Source organism: Nematostella vectensis, chromosome 12, assembly GCF_932526225.1.
Source record: "Nematostella vectensis chromosome 12, jaNemVect1.1, whole genome shotgun sequence".
Classification (NCBI taxonomy): domain Eukaryota; kingdom Metazoa; phylum Cnidaria; class Anthozoa; order Actiniaria; family Edwardsiidae; genus Nematostella; species Nematostella vectensis.
This window is the reverse complement of record NC_064045.1, coordinates 4312367-4335111: the sequence shown is the minus strand read 5'-3', so window position 1 is coordinate 4335111 and position 22745 is coordinate 4312367. Positions and strand designations below refer to the sequence as shown.

The 22745-nt window shown below is 40.1% G+C and overlaps 2 protein-coding genes across 2 annotated transcripts; both read right to left on the bottom strand.

The window, feature by feature from the left end:
* Positions 1-1253: 1253 nt before the first annotated feature.
* On the bottom strand, positions 1254-4440 carry LOC116619354 (decapping and exoribonuclease protein-like). Its single transcript, XM_048720045.1, has 3 exons — positions 3896-4440; positions 3178-3583; positions 1254-2070 (listed from the first exon to the last, which is right to left on the bottom strand). Exons 1-3 carry the CDS (start codon positions 4306-4308, stop codon positions 1648-1650), a joined length of 1242 nt encoding a protein of 413 aa, XP_048576002.1. The 5' UTR covers positions 4309-4440; the 3' UTR covers positions 1254-1647.
* A 7116-nt stretch (positions 4441-11556) lies between these two features.
* On the bottom strand, positions 11557-21225 carry LOC125557135 (52 kDa repressor of the inhibitor of the protein kinase-like). Its single transcript, XM_048719467.1, has 3 exons — positions 20214-21225; positions 12958-13057; positions 11557-12341 (listed from the first exon to the last, which is right to left on the bottom strand). The coding sequence occupies exons 1-3, from the start codon at positions 20424-20426 to the stop codon at positions 11617-11619; spliced, it is 1038 nt and encodes a 345-aa protein (XP_048575424.1). The 5' UTR covers positions 20427-21225; the 3' UTR covers positions 11557-11616.
* Between the last annotated feature and the right edge of the window lie 1520 nt (positions 21226-22745).

Genomic DNA, 22745 nt, shown 5'->3' with positions numbered 1-22745 from the left:
TCGGCTTCCAGTAACAGTAATACCAGCAAACACAAATGATGATTACAATTAAAAGTACTGAGGTCAATAAAGGCCCAAGCCAGTTGGGGAAATCGCCAGCCATAATATAATAAATAAGTTGAAGAGCTCAGTCGATTTCCGCTGTTGCACGCTTCAATAAGTTCAAGCCAGCACGAACTAATGAAGAGATCCTTTTAAATACAACCTTTAAATACAATAATTGCCACTAGCGAGCTAATCCGGCAATGAGGGTAACCTCGGTTAGTAAGCACTGTCACTGGGGGTGGTCACTGCCAGAGGGTTTATTGCGTCCCCAGTGGTTCTTTTACGTCCCTTCGGTTCAGGTATAGTGTAGTACAGCTTGAAGAGACGGGACCTCCGGTTTAGTGTCCTTATCCGAGAAGACTGGAAACACGGGAGAATAAACTTCAACTCACTTGTGACAAATTCGATTCAAGGCAGGAACCCGGAAAAATCCCCAGTTTGAGCCAGGATTCGAACCTGAGCCACAGCGGTGAGAGGCCGACGCGCTAACACACTAGGCCACCCGTGCTAGGCCACCCGAGATAGTCACGATCAAAAAAGAATTCGCAAAATAATCGATTTCCATCAAGTTTCCATGGCATAAGCTCATTCTTCACATTCAAAGTCGTCGATAATTTCGCTGTAACCGTTCAGTACATCATTTCGTATCACAACAGAAAGAGAATTCAGTAGTGTTTGTACGATGAAAGATAACAAGTTTCTATCACGCTTTCGGGGTCAAATTTCACCAGAACAAATCCATAAGCTGTATATATATATATATATCACTGGAAATTAGTCTTGTTCGCACTGAAAGTATTATTCGCTGCAATCAAAAAGAAGTTCACCGATTCCCACCGATCACGTTTTACTAGTCTTGATTGTGTTGTTGAGACAATAATGCATATTCATGATCCACCGGATGGAGTGACGCAGAAGCAATGTTCCGTGACTCCTTAATAAATCTAATACTCGAAACGTGCTACTGTCATTATTCCTTACTAATATTGTTCCGTGCACGAAAAAGCGTAGCAAACGAAGAGTTTTTTTTATTATAAATACCGTAGGCGGGAACCCTGGGACGAATGGGACGCAACCGACAGCTCAGTTCGAGTCTCACACCGTGCGTGCGGTGAGAAGGGAGTGAGGGGGTCTTGTTTTTAAAGGCTATTTTTGAAAACAAAATAGACCTGCGAGACCTACGGTCAACATAAAAGCACAAAAATAAAATGGGGACACTATATTTTATTGAACATTTCAAAATCTTATCATCAAATACCAGGTCAAAGGTCACAACTGCCCGCAAAGTACGCTGGATCCTCTAGCATGATAATACATGGGAGCATCTAAAGAAAAATTCAGGTTGAGATCCGGAGCAGAAAATGACATCCTTACAGTAGCTCCATCTAGAATCTTTTTTATAAGAATATACAATGAAAATTAATTACCTTTTTAATTACTGACGCAGTCAAATTATTCCATTGCCCAGTTACCCACATAGTTTCTTATCTCTGCACGTGCAGGGTGGGGTCTTATATTCCCCTGCACTATTACTTATTACAAGTATTACCATCTATCACCTGATTACCCCTCAAAACACACAAGTAACTATACAAAATTGATTTAAAATGTCTTAATATACCATTCTGGCAAAAGCTTATGCTCCCCATTTGTAAATTCCTGGTATTCCACTTGTTCGAATGGAGCACTGAATGAGAAAAGGTAAACTCTGTTTGGGTCGTCCAACACCACCACAGAGCGCAACCAGCATAGAAACTTTTCCAGGAAGTTCAAGCAGATGGTTGAATCCCACATGTTTCGTTGGTTTTCAAGGAGATGGGGTATTTCCAGGGTGTTGTAAGTTTCGAGTTTATCCACCTGACTGTCACGATGACGGAAACCAGCAATGATTTTTGGCACTCCTGCCAGGTAAGACTGTGCCCACCATTTGAGCAGTTTGTAGCGATTGAAAGACCAGTGCTGTTGTTTGTTTGGAGCACGAGACGTCTTGAGCTCGATGTAATTTCCTGGCGATTCTTCTGTTTCCTGTAAAATGTGGGGCCAAGAAGTTAAAAAAACACAGCAACAAACAACAAAGAAAGTTACCATATTTACTCATGTATAATACGCATTTATGTATAATCCTGTACACACCTTGATTTTTTAGACCATTTTCAAAAATTAGAAAAGTAGCTATATTTCACAAAAATCCAAGATTCAAAATATGTGGAAAAATTATATGTTAATAAAAAACAAGCATACTAGAGGCATAGATATTTTATGTCCATGTTTTTATTTACATCGTCACAGGGTTTAAATACCTTTTATTAACTTATTTATACTCAATACTCAAGAGCCTTCATTGTTTTTGTTATTATGCAAATGTTTTACCTCACAAATAAGAAGTGTATAAGAAATGTATAATACGCACCCCAATTTTCGAGGTCATTTTCACATGGAAAAGTGTGTATTATACATGAGTAAATACAGTATACACCGAAAAATAACAAGGACAGTTACAAAAAATTTCTCAAAAAAGTCTAAAGTTCACAGTAAAATGACTGCATATTATTGTGATTTGAAGAGAAATGTGTTCCATCCTTCTACTTCAAATTTACAGAAAAGTCTTCTTTCTACAGTAGCATGGGGTAAAAAGCTGAGACCAAAAAATACCAGACAAAGTTTTCTAAGTCCCCCAAAAATAAAACCCCCAAAATATGGTAGATACTTCCCAACATGCTAATGTATGAGTAGCACCATGGGATCAAGGTCTTCTGGAGGCATCACAAGGTCAGGTGTGTACACAGGGGGGGTGCGCTCTCAACCCCCTTAGCGGCCAAAAAGTGGGTTATTTCTTATAAAGTCATCTTCAAATACTATTTTTTTCAAATGATAAATATCGCCTGAAGGTACTGGTTATAAGGGCTATTCATACCAAGGCACAATAGATGAGAGTAGCACTTGAGCGGGGTGGTCCGTGAGCGGGGTAGTGGATGCAGTGTGGAGAGGAGGAATTGTTGTGGGAGACGTGAAACTTGAGGGTAAAGAGTGCTAAAATGGTAGTGAGGTGGGTTTATAAGAAGGAAGTGGAAACATCAGGTACAAAGTCATTTTATATAGTCCATAGCAGTAATCTATTCAAGTAGGAATTACCTCAGTGCAGCAGTCTATCTCGGCACCAAACACCAGGGAATGCCTCTCCAGTTTTGATCTGACCACCGACACATAAGCTTCTGAATTATTGACAGGCTTAGCTGAAGCGCCACCCTCTGATGTTGACGCAGTAGATGTCGATGCTCCCATCACTGTTTCCCTCTTGCCTCGTTCAGACACAAGCTTTGTGACATATGTTTCAAATTTATGCCCCCAGTAACACATTTCTTTATGTCGCTCTTCCATGTTCTTTCGACGATCGCGTGCCTCCGGAGTTTCTACATCAGTGAAGTATATAGTGCCCTTGAATAGGGTTGCAGCCATTTGCCAGGGCTCTTTGGTCTCGTATGGAGTGCAGAGCAGCTTGGTGAGATCGCCCCTCCATGTCACAAAGTTGGTGTTCAAACTGTTAAGACCATCACCATTGTAGTCATTGTCATTGAAAAATGAATTGGTATTAACATAGGTATTTTTAGGGTAGCAATTTTTGGTTGTGCAGGTATTGTAAGGGGTATTTTTTAAATTTCCTGACAAGCATCTCTATCACGAGCATCTCTATCACGTTTACCCTGAAGAACCCCCCACCCACCCCGTTACTATTACCTTACTACCATCACTTCTACATCGTCCAATTATAATAAATAATCAATATCTAAACCATTATGATTAACGTCAACATCTCAATAAATAATAATCTCAAAACACTTCTAGTACTCACCTCTTCGTTGCTGGTCTGGCATCTGCGGCTTGTCCATTCTCTACCCTCTCTTCACCCGGTAGTGCAAATTTCTCTCTGTGAGCACTAATCCACTCTAGCAAATGACCTAGTCCCTCTTTCACATCTTCGTCTTTCGCTTTGAACTCTTTATATCCTTCGCTTAGATCGAAGTGGATCTCACGAGGGGGGCAAAAATACTTCAACTGATGACTGTCATCGTGAAATTTCCTATCTACATCCAAGGAAAAGTGACCAATTTCTGATGGTTTTCTGAAGTTCGGGAAACTCGATCGATACGAATCTATTGGAGTAACCGCTAATGTTTTATCCGGTTCCGTTTTCGCTGCTTCCTCCCTTCGCTCCCGCTTAGTATCATCGTGTTCTTTGGGATCGTTTTCATATCTTCGTTCCATTTTGAAGCTTCGTTGGTGTAAAAATCAACCTTTTTTTAAATCTAAAGACGAAGTCACGAAAGCAAGGAGAGAACAAAAAAGATGGCTCCAGCAGAAAAAGCCAGGCGTTTCCCGATTGACGGCGCGAGCTGGGTACAAGACTGGGTGATAGCAACTCGGTGATTGTAATGCTTTGAGCCAGCTTTGTTATAAGTATAAGCGCGAGGAGATTTATTCTGTCGTGATAGGTAGTCGTCTTGGTAGTGGCGAGGTGTAATTTATGCGTGTCACACTTGACCCCTCCCCCCCAAGGGGATTGAAAATTCCGGGGGCTGGGTGGGGGCTCAGATGCCCAGTTATTTGCTGAGGGGAGGAGGGGGGGGGGGGGGGGGGGGGGGGGTAAATGCCCTTTTCCCTAAACAGTTACTGTAATTATCTTTTTCCAGGGGGTTGGAAATTCCAGAGGGGTGGGGGGTCATACCTCCGACCCCTCAATAGGGGGGTATGGATATTTTCTGGAATTACACAATACTAGAATACCCATCGTCTTCGGGCGTCGGGCCTCAGGGACCCAGGACGACGTGGTCTGGGTCCCCGAGGATCACCACGCTTCGCTAATCCTTCAACTTCAAGAGAAACTCTACCAAGATGGCGCCTAATTTTATTTGCTACAATAACACAGTCGGAAAAAGTGTTTATAGTGTATACAAGCAAGGAAAAACATTCAACTGAACAAAAAACTCAATTCAGATTCGCTTGACCTTTCTAAGTGACGGGTGATGGAGGGCTCTTTTTTTTTAAATATGCGAAAAAAAAATACGACCCTCCCCTTAGACAAACGAAAAAAATGGGACCCTCCCCCAGTAATAGGAAAAAAAAGAGTTCATCTTCACCAAGAGACCATGATGTAAGAGAACGAATCCCCCGTATTAGGGTATGTTCCAATGATGACGTCTGTAAAATCTATTTTTAGAACAAGCAGTTATTTTAAGAGACGTCTCTGATTGGTTAGCGCTCACGTTTCCTAGCAACAAGAGTCTTACGCGCGATCACATCTTGAGCAATGTGAAGGATGTTTCGGAAATCTTTTTGACCGAAAATACCTTCCTTTTTTACGAACGCTGTAAAAATGATCTTCCATAGAGTACGCTGGAGCCAATCAACCGTTTCTGGGACATTGAGATGCATAAAGTGCGTGATTTTAGGCTCTGGGGTCAACTTCCCCAGTAAAAGTTTTCACTGCTGATTCGCGAATTACTTATAACACAACAATCAATCATAAATCTGTGTTTACAAAACACAATTCTCTTCCAATTCCCTTTTAATGAAAAAGATACATCCAGAACTTAATACCATTATATTCACACCGATATTACAAATAAAAGATTTCAAGTCTTTATAATGAAGTAGATCTTATTCCAGTGACAAGGGTTTCTTGAGTGACATGATTTCTGAACATTTGCGTGAAAAATTGAAGTTCATTCATCTGAAAATGTTATAAATCAAAGAAAAATAAAGGCCTTCTTGTATTAAAATACATAGCATAGACTCTGAGAATGCCTAGGTATTCTATCTCACCGAATTGCAGAGAAAAAGAACTTTTTAGGAGTCTGCACGATGCATCTTGAATGAACTCCAAATTCACCGTCTCCCCGACGTCTTCCCGTTCAATTATTTATAAAACATTTAGATAACTGTACATTAGATAACTTAACAGATAACAGGACACCACCCCATGAGTAGCATTGTAATCATGAGCCTTGAAGAGAAGCTAAAAGGATAAAAAAAGGTAGCGAACGAAGTAAAGAAGTGCAGAGGGAAAAAATTTGGTGTGAAATTGTACTAGCTCGTGGTGCCCATAACCAAATATGGCGCGACGAACCATGTATGGATGCTATGATTGACAAGCTCGCGCAATCTAAAAAATAGCTTTCTTGGACGTTATCATGGGCCACGGGGATTCGTTCTCTTATATCATGGTCTCTTGTCTTCACCCAAAGATGTGTATTTATGTTGAAAAAAAATCGACCTGCTGCAACAAGTATTCAGACACGATTCGATCAAAAAGGTTTCTAGACCTTTGGGTATTTGGAGCAGCACCTCTGTAAAGCCTTCCATGAAAACTGCTTCAAAGAAGAGCTGGACAGCGTTTTTTATGATGATTTTGATAAGAAAGCTTTAGAAACTCAATTATTAACTCTCAGGCAATTGTATCTATATCTATTTTTTTTTTTTTGGGGGGGGGCAGCATCTTATCGTCTTCCTTATTCATCTTATGGTCTCACAACCATATAACAAAACTGAGAGTACTGATGGCTTCATCTTCGTTCTTCCTGTGATCTTTTTCGAGCTCCATATTCTTCTCAGTCTAGTGCCTGCACCTATTGCTTTTGACAGCCTATTCTTGAGGTCTTCCATTCTCTATGTTTGGATTAAGGACCGATACCTAGCTTATTTTGAACTCATGGGCCTTTGGTGGTGATGATGATAAAAAATAGTAACCTCACCTTCGGCCATTTTTAAATCATCATTTTTTGACTCATCAGAGTTACGGGATAAAATTGAACTCTATCTACCCCACGCCCCTTCTACAGCACTTGTCTGACAATGAGTTTAGAATATATGATGCTAAGTAATTTTACTTGTTAATTACACGAATTGTTTTTAAGAAACAACAACGTCCAACAACCCCCCTATTCACTTTTACTAAAAAAAAAAGTCCCACCACATACTTTCAGGAATCTTGTGATTTGTTTGATTCGTTACTGGCTATTTATCCGGTGATAGACAGCGAGTAACAGGGCCGTAGCAGGGGGTGTGGCACTGGGGGCACGTGCACTCCCCATATTTTCAAAAATTATAAGGAAATGATCAATAGGGGCGTGGCCGTGCCCCCAATATTGATGTTTCTTTACTTTACCTCTCCAATATTTCGTAGTCCGCTACGGTATCGCATACCGGGTTCTGAGCACAGAAATGGTGGCTTTATCAAACATTTTGGTGAACTTTAGAAGCACACTAGCATACACACATTGGCACCAGTCGGGCCAAGACGGGACGCTAGCACAGTATATTACCCGTGCAGTTCGGCAACCATGGACAGCTGTTTCGTCCTTATTAGGACTCGTCAGCATGGCATAGCACATTTTGGCATAGAATATCGAAGGTAGTATGAGAGAGTGAGTGAGAGAGTAAGAGAGAGTGATTTTTACTCTTTATTCGAGTTGAACAAAATACATTCGCAAGCCGTGTTATAAGTAATGTTATTGTTTCATATCTTTGGAGACTATGTTTTAAAGACCATACAGGTAGAACATTCAAAGGTTACTGAGGAGACGCAGAGTTTTCTTCAATGACCATGCGTACTTCCATTCTATTAAACATTATTAGACATTTAATGTATGAAATATTGGTATATGGCTTGTGTTTGACTCGCAAAGTAATATACGAGGCAGATGGAGCAAAGAAATATTTCTCACGAAATATTTTGCCAAAAAAAAGGACACTCCAAAAAAAAACTTAAGCCCCCCCTTTAGAAAAACGAGAAAAACTAGAACCCCCCCCCCCCCCGAAATAAGAGCACTCCCCCCACCCCCTGTAATTAATGACACGTCCCTAAACTTATATAGAATACTTTGAGATCACAAGGTTGACAATTTACCGTGATATTTTAGCAAATTGAGAACTGGCGACATTTAGCAGCATATTGTAGAAAATTTACTGGTACTAAAATTACGACAACAGAAAACATTAAATACCGACAACAAAGCTCAATTCAGATTCGCTTGCCCTTTCTCAACAAATATAGGATAATTTGAACTCAGTAGGTCAACAATTTACTGGGTTATTTGAATAAATTGGAAACTGTCTGGCATTTAGTCCACTGAGGACCTTTCCCGACTGTCGGGCATATAGCCATTGCGAATAAAATAAGCATTATAGTACATGACCTTTTTAATAATATTCTGTGATGGAGTTGATGAGGTGGTGCTGGAAGCGGACAAGTTTCAGGTGGATTCGTTCGGTCTTGCTGAATAGCGGAGTAAATTGCAGGCCCGTACCCATCAGTGCAGGGGGTGCAAACGCACCCCCCCCCCCCCCCCCCCCCCACACACACACACACACACACACAACGGCCGAAGGTCCACTTTCAGTTCTCAATAGACGAATAGACAAAACTATAAAGAATAAGCTAGATCACTCTGGTATGAAGTCAAGAGGTAAATCCGACAATAAACGCCCTCAACCCCCCTCCCCCCCATCCCTGCTTTTTCGGATTCCGCACCCCCCCTCCCCCCCACAGGAAAAATCCTGGGTACGGGCCTGAATTGGTAACGTTATCAGTTAAAGGTTGAGGACCACTTGAGTCCGTGATCATCCTTGTGACAGATCCAGGATTGGTTTCAATATCCATCGATTTTGCGATAAGAATTGATAACACGAACAGCATGAAAATAGCGGTGGCGAGTGGAGAAATTCTTGGGTTTAGAGCGCGTCATATGCCGACCAGGGAATAAGCCAATGTATACTCTGTAGGCAGTGGCGTCGATGCCCATGTTGAAGTCTTGCAAACAGAAGCCGGTTCTCCATTTGGAGATCGGTTATTTAAATTGAAGTTGCAAAAACATAGAAAGAAACGACCTGAAAGCCTCCATCTGCTGGATTTCAGAATTTGTAGACTACGAGTACCTCCAGCCATTAGTAAGTAAACTTCCATCATACGTAAAAGACACTAACAACTTCCTAAACATTTTTTTAACACTCAGCAACCTACCAACAGACTCTCTCTTGGTCACACTCGACGTCTCTAGCCTCTATACTAACATCCTACATAATGATGGTATCAACGCTTGTCACCACTTCCTTCGCAAATGTAGGCACTAACCCAAACCCTGCTCAGGGACGGATCCAGACTGATTCAACTGATTCCATTGAATCACTCAAAATCCCAGAAAAATGTTTTTTTGAATTTGAATTTTGGATTTGAATTTTAGAACGTTCAATAAAAAATAAACATCCATTTGTTGTCTGTTATTTAAACATTATTAGACCTGCTTCCTGGGTTGTTTCGCTGTTATTTCCTTAACAGCACGTCAGGAGAAAATGCTGTTTTGCCGTTTAGCAAGAAATGGCAAGAATATACGATTTTCTCAAGACTCGCCTTAAAAATCTGCTAATTTTACGTTAATTAAGAAGTCAATCGATAATTTTACGATTCGTGGCACAAATGATTATGTGTTCGGGGATGGAATGTCTAAAACATCTATTTCTTATCATTTATTGTATTTATAAAGAAGCGAAATAGAAATTACCTCGAATGACGTGTTTCATAAAAGAAAGCAATGAGTGTTTTAGCTATAACCGATAAAAATGTCCATGTTAACCGGAAGATATGTCAAAATCTTTTATTTGTCAGTATCTGTTACATTTAAAAAGGAGCGAAACAACAATTGTTGAATGTATAATTTTATACCGTCCCGGAGTTCAAATAGGAATGTATAAATTTATACATTCCTTTTTGAACTCCGGGACTGTATAAATTTATACATTCCTTTTTGAACTCGGGGACTGTATAAGTTTATACATTCGTTTTTGAACTCGGGGACTGTATAAATTTATACATTCCCAGGGGTGGATCCAGGTTTTTGAGTGAGTAGTTTCCACCGAAACACCAACAATAGGGGTGTTTGGGGGCATGCTCCCCTAAGAAAATTTGAAATTTCAAGCTCTATAAATGCCATTTTCTGCATTTTCAGAAAAGTTAATTACCCCAAAAAGAACAAAAAAACATGCTATCATAAAGGCAAAAAAAGTTTTATTTTGTTGAAGGTGGTACATGGAACACCTTGCTCTACAAAAAATTTCTGGTATCCAAACTGGTGCCACTGGTCTATGTCCAATATAGCTGCCTACTAACTGTCTTTGAGCAGGAGAAGGAAAAATGGTACTTATAGATGGCAAGCCTGTGGTTGGCCCTTGGTCCAGGAGTTTTCAAGATAATAATAAAAAAAAATACAATATTAATATCATATGTCATATATAAAAGATATGTAAAAATTATAGACAATATAATTTGAAAAAAACTCCCCTTTTTCATCCTTGGGGACTGCAGCCACTGGAGCTCTGGAGAAAAATACAACATTAATATCAAGTTTTAAAAATGAGAAGTACTAAATGATTATAATATATATATATAATTTGAAAAATACTCCCCTTTTTTATCATTTGAAACTGCAGCTTCTGGAGCCCAGGGAAATGTTTGTAAACCATTTGAGCTTAACATGAAATCCCAGTGTCAATAGAAAAATTGAAATAATCACTAAATAAAAAAAACATCTAGAAATGACTTTTTAAGAAAGTTATACAGGCACCAGTTTGAGTTTCTGTAGCTGTTATCCATCAGTTTAAGGGTAAGACCCCAGATGGAACATAACTCACAAGCCCTCTAGAAACAGATGGTGCAAAAATTTGAGTTAATATGTTTGCCATTCTCATTCTCCTAGGGTGCAATTGAGCAAATAAATTTATTATTCTGTCCAGGTCTAAATCCATGTCTTTGTGGGTATACATTAGTGCCAGCCCATTCAATCTGTCCTCAGTCATTGTGCTTCTCAAATAGGTTTTAAGATTTCGAAGGGATGAAATGGATCTCTCACAAGAAGCAGATGAAATTGGAAGTGTGATCAGGATCTTTAACATGAAATAAATATTGACATATGCATCTGTCAATATCCTCCAGTGTAGCCTAAGAGTGTCTGGAATCACTTCTCCTCTGTTATCCCTCCCCTTCCATAATCTCTCCCATAATAAAAGCCTGCCTGTAAACCTATATAATTTGGCATGTCCTGTCTGTAATAGTTACAAAATTCTAAAACATTAGGCTTCCAGTCATCAGTAGCAATCAAAACAGAGGGTATGATCGAAATACCTTTGTAGCAGATAAATACATCATCTAGCTTTCAGGATATCCATAGCTTTACTTTGCAGCTTCACTGTAAGTGGCTTAGTTAGTGCCAAAATATGTCTGACAATAACAATAGCAACAATAAAGGAAAAGTTGATAGCATTAAGTAATGATTGGGCATCTTGTCTGCTGGTAGGATTCCATTTGGTATTTTTATGCTTGTGTCTGTTCATTGAGATATCTTCTAGTGTAGCTGTGACTGGATGAGAAGCTCAACTATTCGGTCCATAGCATCTATCCTTTCAATCCATCAGGTGCGGCATACATTAATTAAAGCAGTGTGTTTTTTTTTTTTTTTTTTTTTGCAAAAGTTCTATGATCTTGAATTCTAAATGTTCTTGTCGCTTGGGAGAGTTGTCAAAAAATTAAAAAAGCTTTCGCACAACATCCATCATGTTTCTGACATTTGGTATTTGGCAGGTATTGGCAATACACAAATTCAGCTGGTGATTCATGCAATGGACAAAAATTGCCTTCTCATGTTCTGCTCTGATTAACGAGGAGGCTCCATTAAGTTGTCCAGCCATATTGCCAGCGCCATCATAACATTGGCCACGACAGTCTTCCATCATCAATCCTAAGTCTACTACAGCTGCAGTTATAAGGTCTTTGATGGGCTCTCCTGTTGTTCCCTCCTTACAAATATACATTCCAATAAATTCTTCTCTGAAGTTTTTGGTTGAGTCGAGAAATCTAATCACAACAGAAATATTTTCTTTGTTTGCTATATCAGCCGCTTCATCTGCCATTACAGAAAAATATTTACTATCTCTCATTTCTTGAGATAAATTATTTAAAATATGAGCACCAACAGTTGATATCATTTGATTCTGGATGGTCTTTGAAATGTATGTGGCATTTCTTGGTGCATTTTCTAGGTGCTGCTCCAGTATTTGGTCACCACTATCTACCTGGAATTCAAGCAGTGCCTGGAAATTACCAGCTAGGGCAGCATTAGTGGGGTCACTATCCCTCAAGCCCCTGAGTGGGATATTGTTTTCCCCACAGTGCCAAGTTGATGAAGCCGTGATACTTGAGTCTGGAATACTGCCATCTTCCATCCCCAGAGGATGGGGTTTGTTGGCACAACCTGTCAAGGTTCACTGAGGTATACATCGTTTTATAGGAAGAAACGAAAGACCAAATTTGACAACATTTGGATGCAGCATTGATGATACCACTGGTGGCGTTTGACTTGTTCCACATATTTCTTACCTTTGAAGCCGAGCATAAACGTCTTTTGGGACAGAGACAGCTGCACCTATTATGCATTCTGTGCTTAGTCTCTGCGATCCTTCGCACAGAAAATGTTTATATTGTATATTCTACATAATAAGCACATAAGGTGTGTGAGGAGTGGCGCGTACCAAATTTATTGGAGTCGATATTTCAAGTGTAAATGTAATGTAAAAATATACAAATATGTTCATGTATCAACTAGCAGAAAACTGGGAAAAAACGATGCGTTATGCTAAATATTCCGAATGCCCAACATAAACACATTTTTTGTGGTATGACGAGTATGAACTTTAATTCAAATTTATCAGAAAGTGCCGGACTTGCCGAATGTTGTTGGCCATACACACTTTGGTCTACTTTCCGAATTGACTAAGACAATTATTCTTTTCATTTTTATGACCTCTAATGCAAAAAGCTACTAATTCGGAGGCAATTCGTGTTTCTGGGTAATTTTGCGGTATACTTACCATCTCTTATATCCGCGTAAACAGAGTTGTCCATTTTCACGAGTTTGCGAGGCAGGTTTATGTGTGAAAACTTCATACGTTTGCATCTCCTTTTTTTCATGTCGTAATTGATGAGGGAAAACGACAACGCAAAGGAAGAGAAGCATGTCTCTTAGCTCTGTGTCTTCGTATGTTATGAGTAAAGTGATTCACCTAATGGGTTCCATCTTCTGTGTAAAGAAACCACGCTGGGAGATGATACAATTAATTTTAGATAATCAAAGACAGGAAAATAATATAGTTTGCCAATTAGAACTGCAAAAAAGCACGGTTTGTAGCAAAACTAGTTCTACTTTTCCATTTTTGTATTACGTTTTAAATTCACCATGATAAAAATGCTCCTAAGGACATCCATCAAGTATGTATCGACCCTTCTATGTAGTAGATTTCCATCTGGAAATCGCACATATTTACCCCCTTGGGACTTGTTTTGAAATCTAGTTTTGCGTTTAATTACTCATTTCTTATTTTTCCATTTTTTGTTTTGCTTTACTGAAGCGCAGAAGTTACCCAAAAAATCTTTAAAAAGTCCTGAAATCTTGCTTCCAATCTACTTATTAACCGAGCGCGAGAGGTTAATAAGTTATTTATTATATGGCTTTTTTAAATATTTGTACTGGAAGGAAAACTTAATATGCTGCTGAAGTGAAAGAAGGAACCCTATCTGGATTTACAAGCCACGAGTGCGAGCGAGTTGACGTCATGTGTGTTTGTTTTGTAAGGGGAGTTATCAGTTGCGCTGTTGGGGGTTCGGGGCTTAGCATTATCAAGTGGATTATTTTGGTCATCAGGGTCTTTGTTCATTTCATAGGTTACAGACCGCCCGAAGATATCGAGTACGCGTAGTGTGGGCAAGAAGTGCCGAAGAAAGATGCACGAAGTGCATCGCGAGCACGGAGAATGTATTCCTATTCAACGCGCGATTGATATTATTACGAAAAAACCACGCGCTTACCAATAAACACATCACGAGCTTATCAGTTAACACATTACGCGCTTACCAGTAAACACATCACGCACTTACCAGTAAACATATCTCGCGCTTACCAGTAAGCACAACACTCGCTTACAAGTAAACTCTCTTACTAGTAAACAGATCACGCGCTTAACGATAAACACAACACGCGCTTACAAATAAACACAACACGCGCTTACCAATAAACACATCACGCGCTTGCCAGTAAACACATCACTCGCTTACAAGTAAACACATCACGCGCTTATTAGTAAACACATCACGCGCTTACTAGCAAACACATTACGCGCTTACCAGCACACAAATCACCCACTTACCAATAAAAACACCACGCGCTTATCAGTAAACACCTTACGCGCTTACCAGTAAACACATTACGCGCTTACCAGTAAACACATCACGCGGTTAGTAAACACATCACGCGCTTACCAGTAAACGCACCACGCGGTTACCAGTAAACACACAACGCGCTTACCAGTAAACACATGACGTGCTTACCAGTAAACACAACACTCGCTTACGGGTAAACGCTCTTAGTAGGGAACACATCACGCGTTTAACGATGAACACAACACGCACTTATGCCTAGTGCACACTAGCGACATATCGACATAACGACATGGGCGTGCGCACTCTTATGCCTAGTGAACACTAGCAACATAACAACATAACGACATGGGCGCGCGCACTATGTTTAGCCCGACATAAACACATGGACATAATGACATAAAAGAAAAAATATGTTTTTTCTTTTATGTCGTTATGTCGAAGATAAGAGTGCGCGCGCCCATGTCGTTATGTTGTTATGTCGCAAGTGTGCACTAGGCATTATTTTCGACATAACGACATGGACATAACGACATAAGAAAAAAAACATGTTTTTTTCTCTTATGTCGTTATGTCTATGTCGTTATGTCAAAGATAAGAGTGCGCACGCCCATTTCGTTATGTTGTTATGTCGCTAGTGTGCACTAGGCATTATTTTCGACATAACGACATGGACATAACGACATAAGAAAAAAAACATGTTTTTTCTCTTATGTCGTTATGTCTATGTCGTTATGTCGAAGATAAGAGTGCGCGCGCCCATGTCGTTATGTTGTTATGTCGCTAGTGTGCACTAGGCATTATTTTCGACATAACGACATGGACATAACGACATTATAGAAAAAACATGTCTTTTCTTTTATGTCATTATGTTTTAATGTCGTTATGTCGGGCTGAACATAGCGCGCGCGCCCATGTCTTTATGTTCTTATGTTGCTAGTGTGCACTAGGCGTTACCAATACAATAAACACAACACTCGCTTATGAGTAAACGCTCTTACTAGGGAACACATCACGCGCTTAACATAAAGAAAAAAAAAGAACAAGAAAAAATTGTGCACTACAATGGTTTGACTTGATTGACTGTAAACATACTATCACATTGGGTAAAGTCTAGCAAGGCTTTACTTACATATCCTAATATTTCTAAAGTTGATAAAGTTCCTCTTTCACAGTTTACTTATCCCCTAAAGGTGGCATAATGTAAAAACAAGGCTGGCGTGTAAGACCACATCGTCCCTTCGATTATGACGTTAGGTTCCCTGTCCGCGTCCCCTGTCATCATCTCTTTCGTGTCAAGAGGCCTTCTAAAGTAGCTTGGGTACATGCTGAGGCGAGTTTGGGTCTTGTTCTATCGCATCTCGCTTGAGGCCGAGAAAGAGTCAGATTCTCTACTTGTATCTGTCATCAAACGGGACTCCTTTCCTTCACATGCCCCACTTGTATCTGTCATCAAACGGGACTCCTTTCCTTCACATGCCCCACTTGTATCTGTCATCAAACGGGACTTCTTTCCTTCACATGCCCCACTTGTATTCAAACGGGACTCCTTTCCTTTACATGCCTCCTTTATTTTTTCGAAGATTTTTCTTAAGTAGGCTTTTCTGCGCCTTTTTAAGACGAATGACTGCTCTTTATCCAAATTATGCGTTCCTTTTGCGCTTTTCATACCAAAATACAAACAAAGCAGAACACTCCATATCACAAAGGCGATGCATACAGAAGCAGGCAAGAAGACACTAAGCCAAACGTTACTATTACTCATAATAGTGATAAAGATGTTGAAAGCTCTACGAAGAATTGACCCGCGATGTGCATTTCAGAGGTATTTGCTTGTGATTTAGATTAGTTTAGAATTTCATCCAAAAATATGCAGCCAAGACGCTAGTGATAGGCCCATGATAGGGTGTCAATGAATCGCTCAGCTGGAAAATAATGGAGCAATCTGACACAAACTATCGTACTTTCAAAGGACACAGGCTGACTAGGCTCCCACGGTTGAATGACACTTTTAACATGGATTTTGCAATTGAAAATACTTAACAGTATATCTTTACCAGCACGTTTAGTCGTAAGGATCACATTTTCTCTTAAATGGTTTCCCTTATGCTGTTTTCTAGTTACTTTTCTTTTACATTTTCTTCATCCCTTCAACAGTCGCTTTCGTTCTTTTGTTTTTTAGCGCATTTTTTCTCGCATTGTTAACTTCGGTTTTTCTCGATGAGCTTATCATCATTTCCAGTTTGTTTTTCTTTTTATTTCTTCGTTTGATACTTACAAAGGGTAATACCTGAATACAACTAATGGATTCACATGATTGTTTTTAAGACAAAGAGGGAGAGGCATTTACAATTTTTATTTACAATCATTATCGCACTGTACATTATCATTCTGTGAAACAAAGTCACGGCTTTGGTGACGGTTTTTCAAGATTATCTGATTTTTTTTAAAAAAGTGTCAAAGCATCAACAAAGGTGTACACCAAGTAAACCAGGGGCCGGTTCCTGATCTTTCAAGTTAGAATTTTCTGAAATAGATTTCCGTAAAGCGGCCATAGCGCGGAGCACATTCAGCATATACGTGCGCATATTCAGCGCATGTAGCTTTCTTTTCGCTCATTGGATGCTAAGCTATAGCAGGTCACGAAATCTGTCAAATTTTGTTGATAGAATGAGCGAGGATGTTGATGACGATAAATTAGGCTCGATTTCCAGCTCGTTTCTGTGAGCCCGCAGGCCGATGAGGCCTCGCAACGGCTGGAAATAGAGCCTATCAAAAAATGAGCGCTTATAGCATTAGAACGTTTGGTTAATAAATTTAAATATGGAACATAAGCACTTTATAAATATCAAATAGGGGAACTCATGTAAAACATGTAAGTGTGTATAGGTGTATACAGGTTTGGATTGCATAGATAAAACGTAGCATAAAGCCTCACTGCACCAGTTTACTTCCGGAGGTCCGACGGAAACCTCAACCGTTAAAGACAAAAGAATCTATTAGAATCCGAGATAAAAAACAGGTCATCCGCTCTAAATTATCAATCACATCCTCAAAGAAACTTCCAATAAACACACTGCTTTCAATAATTTGAAATATTATTCGCGTTTTCCGTTAAAAATTATCGGAGATTGCTATGTAATTGACCGGAAGTAAACTGGTGACAATGAGGCTTTAATACGTATCCTCGACTCCTGGATTGTGCATGCCAAATAACTGCCCCCAAACCGAGACTCGTTGAACCAAGAAGTCTGATTTGACACTTGGTCAAATTATATAGAAGAGACAACACCAAAAAAAAAATCCGTGACCCCTCTTTTTAAAATCCAAACACTTTCGACGCCCCCCATTTAGTCCTCGGAAATTTCTCGAGGCCGCCCCACAATATCCTCACCCCCCCCCCCCCCCCCCCGCATAATAAATGAACTTTGCCATACCCGCGACTTCACATTTGGGAGATGGATAAATTCTTATAAGATGTCCACTCTGTTTTTGTTTTTATTCTCTTTTATTGGAACACTCTCTTATTATTCTCTCTTTTATTGGTATTATGTTCACAAGTGCAAAGATTAACACAAGCCGTCAAGGCCCCAATATTGTGCCCTGTGCATGCTTTAGGTAATTTTGTGTGTTTAAAAAGTGTTCGCTAACATTGACATAAATAATTAAACGTTATTTCTATATATCAAAATCAATTTCCATCCTTTCTCTGAAGTGGGCTCTTTAGAATATTTCCTAGAATATTTTCTAGAATGGAAACTATTATCTCTCAAGCTTGAAAAAAATGGTTACAAGTACACAACAGTGTATTTTTCTGGTTTTAAGTCAAATTAAACCACTTGTGTTGCTGGTAAGTTGGTCTTGTCTAGTGTTTAGTTTGCAATCGCGATGTACGCGGGCCACCTTCCAAACGCCTTTATTGGGATTTTCCATTTCAAGCAAAAACATTTACCTCCACCTAAAGTTCCCACATCTTAAACTTTAAAAAAGGGGTCAGTCAACTAGAAACAATCAGCCCTGTTTATACAACCGTCCAGAAAGGAATTGCCTGGAATGTATAAGCCCCATTGAAAGATTGAAATGTAGACAAAAACGACAGTAAACCCTAACAGACAGCATATCCGTACAGTTCAGCTCTTATGCAGATATTTCCTATCCAAGCCTGTGCTACAATCCTGACGTAACGCGCTTTGATGACAGGGGAGAACTCGTTTTTCACCACAGTGGTCTGATCTGAGTTTCCAGGGAACACCTGAAAAAAGGCGCAAATTGAAATTTAACAAGATAACACATGATACGCCCGTATGTAGACACTTCTTCGATGAATCAAATATGTTAAAAAAACATATAAGCATACATATGTATAAGTATTCATAAAAATTTAGTCAACATATTTACCACACACACGCCATTTTCGTCTTGATCACTTCGCTAGTTACTGTACGTGTCTTTATCTTATCGCAACATCTAGGTCTTGGTAGCTCTGCCACTGATCTCCTGTCAGACTGTACTCCAAACTGTACACGTGTCCTTACCTTAATCACGCCATCCTGGTCTTGGTAACTCTGCCACTGATCTCCCCTCAGACTGTACTCCACACTGTACACGTGTCCTTACCTTAATCACGCCATTCCCGTCTTGGTAACTGCCACTGACCTCCCATCAGACTGCACTCCACATTGTTACACGTGTCCTTACCTTAATCACGCCATTCTCGTCTTGGTAACTCTGCCACTGATCTCACATCAGACTGTTCTTCACACTGTACACGTGTCCTTTATCACGCCATTCTCGTCTTGGTAAATCTGCCACTGATCTCCCCTCAGACTGTATTCCACAGTGTACACGTGTCCTTACCTTAATCACACCATTCTCGTCTTGGTAACTCTGCCACTGATCTCCCCTCAGACTGTACTCCACAGTGTACTCGGGCACCCATTGGCTGTTAGAGGTTGGGCGCCCCTGCGTTGCTACATGGGTAACCCACGTGACTCGGCCCAGGTCCACCTGTAGATATTCGCCTTTGTTGCCTCCCGCGGCTGCCCACGCGCCTATGTGTTGTCCTGCCACAGGTTGGTTATTTAGGCGCGCGTGGTGAGAATCGTGCCCAGGGGTGTGCCAAGTTGATGAAGCCGTGATACTTGAGTCTGGAATACTGCCATCTTCCATCCCCAGAGGATGGGGTTTGTTGGCACAACCTGTCAAGGTTCACGGAGGTGTAAATCGTTTAAAGGAAGAAACGAAAGACCAAATTTGACAACATTTGGATGCAGCATTGATGATACCACTGGTGGCGTTTGACTTGTTCCACATATTTCTTACCTTTGAAGCCGAGCATAAACGTCTTTTGGGACAGAGACAGCTGCACCTATTATGCATTCTGTGCTTAGTCTCTGCGATCCTTCGCACAGAAAATGTTTATATTGTATATTCTACATAATAAGCACATAAGGTGTGTGAGGAGTGGCGCGTACCAAATTTATTGGAGTCGATATTTCAAGTGTTAATGTAATGTAAAAATAAACAAATATGTTCATGTATCAACTAGCAGAAAACTGGGAGAAAACGATGCGTTATGTTAAATATTCCGAATGCCCAACATAAACACATTTTTCGTGGTATGACGAGTATATTTTTAATTCAAATTTTTTTCAGAAAGTGCCGGACTTGCCGAATGTTGTTGGCCATACACACTTTGGTCTACTTTCCGAATTGACTAAGACAATTATTCTTTTCATTTTTATGACCTCTAATGCAAAAAGCTACTAATTCGGAGGCAATTCGTGTTTCCGGGTAATTTTGCGGTGTACTTACCATCTCTTATATCGGCGTAAACAGAGTTGTCCATTTTCACGAGTTTGCGAGGCAGGTTTATGTGTGAAAACTTCATACGTTTGCATCTCCTTTTTTTCATGTCGTAATTGATGCTGGCGCAGTTTTCTTTGTCGTCATAGCAGAGTTTGTAGCATTCCCAAAGCTCTCCAACACCCGTCTCGTCGTAGGGAGATGCAAGGAGCGAGTGGCCAAACATGGAGTTCCTTGTTTTCTGAATGGCCGATGTTAGAGGGAAAACGACAACGCAAAGGAAGAGAAGCATGTCTCTTAGCTCTGTGTCTTCGTATGTCATGAGTAAAGTGATTCACCTAATGGGATCCATCTTCTGTGTAAAGAAACCACGCTGGGAGATGATACAATTAACTTTAGATAATCAAAGACAGGAAAATAATATAGTTTGCCAATTATAACTGCAAAAAAGCACGGTTTGTAGCAAAACTAGTTCTACTTTTCCATTTTTGTATTACGTTTTAAATTCACCATGATAAAAATGCTCCTAAGGACATCCTTCAAGTATGTATCGACCCTTCTATGTAGTAGATTTCCATCTGGAAATCGCACATATTTACCCCCTTGGGACTTGTTTTGAAATCTAGTTTTGCGTTTAATTACTCATTTCTTATTTTTCCATTTTTTGTTTTGCTTTACTGAAGCGCAGAAGTTACCCAAAAAATATTTAAAAAGTCCTGAAATCTTGCTTCCAATCTAATTATTAACCGAGCGCGAGAGGTTAATAAGTTATTTATTATATGGCTTTTTTAAATATTTGTACTAGAAGGAAAACTTAATATGCTGCTGAAGTGAAAGAAGGAACCCTATCTGGATTTACAAGCCACGAGTGCGAGCGAGTTGACGTCATGTGTGTTTGTTTTGTAAGGGGAGTTATCAGTTGCGCTGTTGGGGGTTCGGGGCTTAGCATTATCAAGTGGATTATGTTGGTCATCAGGGTCTTTGTTCATTTCATAGGTTACAGACCGCCCGAAGATATCGAGTACGCGTAGTGTGGGCAAGAAGTGCCGAAGAAAGATGCACGAAGTGCATCGCGAGCACGGAGAATGTATTCCTATTCAACGCGCGATTGATATTATTACGAAAAAAACACGCGCTTACCAATAAACACATCACGAGCTTACCAGTAAACATATCACGCGCTTACCAGTAAGCACAACACTCGCTTACAAGAAAACTCTCTTACTAATAAACAGATCATGCGCTTAACGATTAACACAACACGCGCTTACAAATAAACACAACACGCGCTTACCAATAAACACATCACGCGCTTGCCAGTAAACACATCACTCGCTTACAAGTAAACACATCACGCGCTTATTAGTAAACACATCACGCGCTTACCAGCAAGCACATTACGCGCTTACCAGCACACAAATCACGCACTTACCAATAAACACACCACGCGCTTATCAGTAAACACCTTACGCGCTTACCAGTAAACACATTACGCGCTTACCAGTAAACACATCACGCGGTTAGTAAACACATCACGCGCTTACCAGTAAACGCACCACGCGGTTACCAGTAAACACACAACGCGCTTACCAGTAAACACATGACGTGCTTACCAGTAAACACAACACTCGCTTACGGGTAAACGCTCTTAGTAGGGAACACATCACGCGCTTAACGATAAACACAACACGCACTTATGCCTAGTGCACACTAGCGACATATCGACATAACGACATGGGCGTGCGCACTCTTATGCCTAGTGAACACTAGCAACATAACAACATAACGACATGGGCGCGCGCACTATGTTTAGCCCGACATAAACACATGGACATAATGACATAAAAGAAAAAACATGTTTTTTCTCTTATGTTGTTATGTCTATGTCGTTATGTCGAAGATAAGAGTGCGCGCGCCCATGTCGTTATGTTGTTATGTCGCTAGTGTGCACTAGGCATTATTTTCGACATAACGACATGGACATAACGACATTAGAGAAAAAACATGTCTGTTCTTTTATGTCATTATGTCCATGTCGTTATGTCGACATAACGACATGGACATAACGACATAAGAGAAAAAACATGTCTTTTCTTTTATGTCATTATGTCCATGTCGTTATGTCGGGCTGAACATAGCGCGCGCGCCCATGTCGTTATGTTGTTATGTTGCTAGTGTGCACTAGGCGTTACCAATACAATAAACACAACACTCGCTTATGAGTAAACGCTCTTACTAGGGAACACATCACGCGCTTATGAGTATACGCTCTTACTAGGGAACACATCACGCGCTTACCATAAATAATAAAAGAACAAGAAAAAATTGTGCACTACAATGGTTTGACTTGATTGACTGTAAACCTACTATCACATTGGGTAAAGTCTAGCAAGGCTTTACTTACATATCCTAATATTTCTAAAGTTGATAAAGTTCCTCTTTCACAGTTTACTTATTCCCTAAAGGTGGCATAATTTAAAAACAAGGCTGGCGTGTAAGACCACATCGTCCCTTCGATTATGACGTTAGGTTCTCTGTCCGCGTCCCCTGTCATCATCTCTTTCGTGTCAAGAGGCCTTCTAAAGTAGCTTGGGTACATGCTGAGGCGAGTTTGGGTCTTGTTCTTTTGCATCTCGCTTGA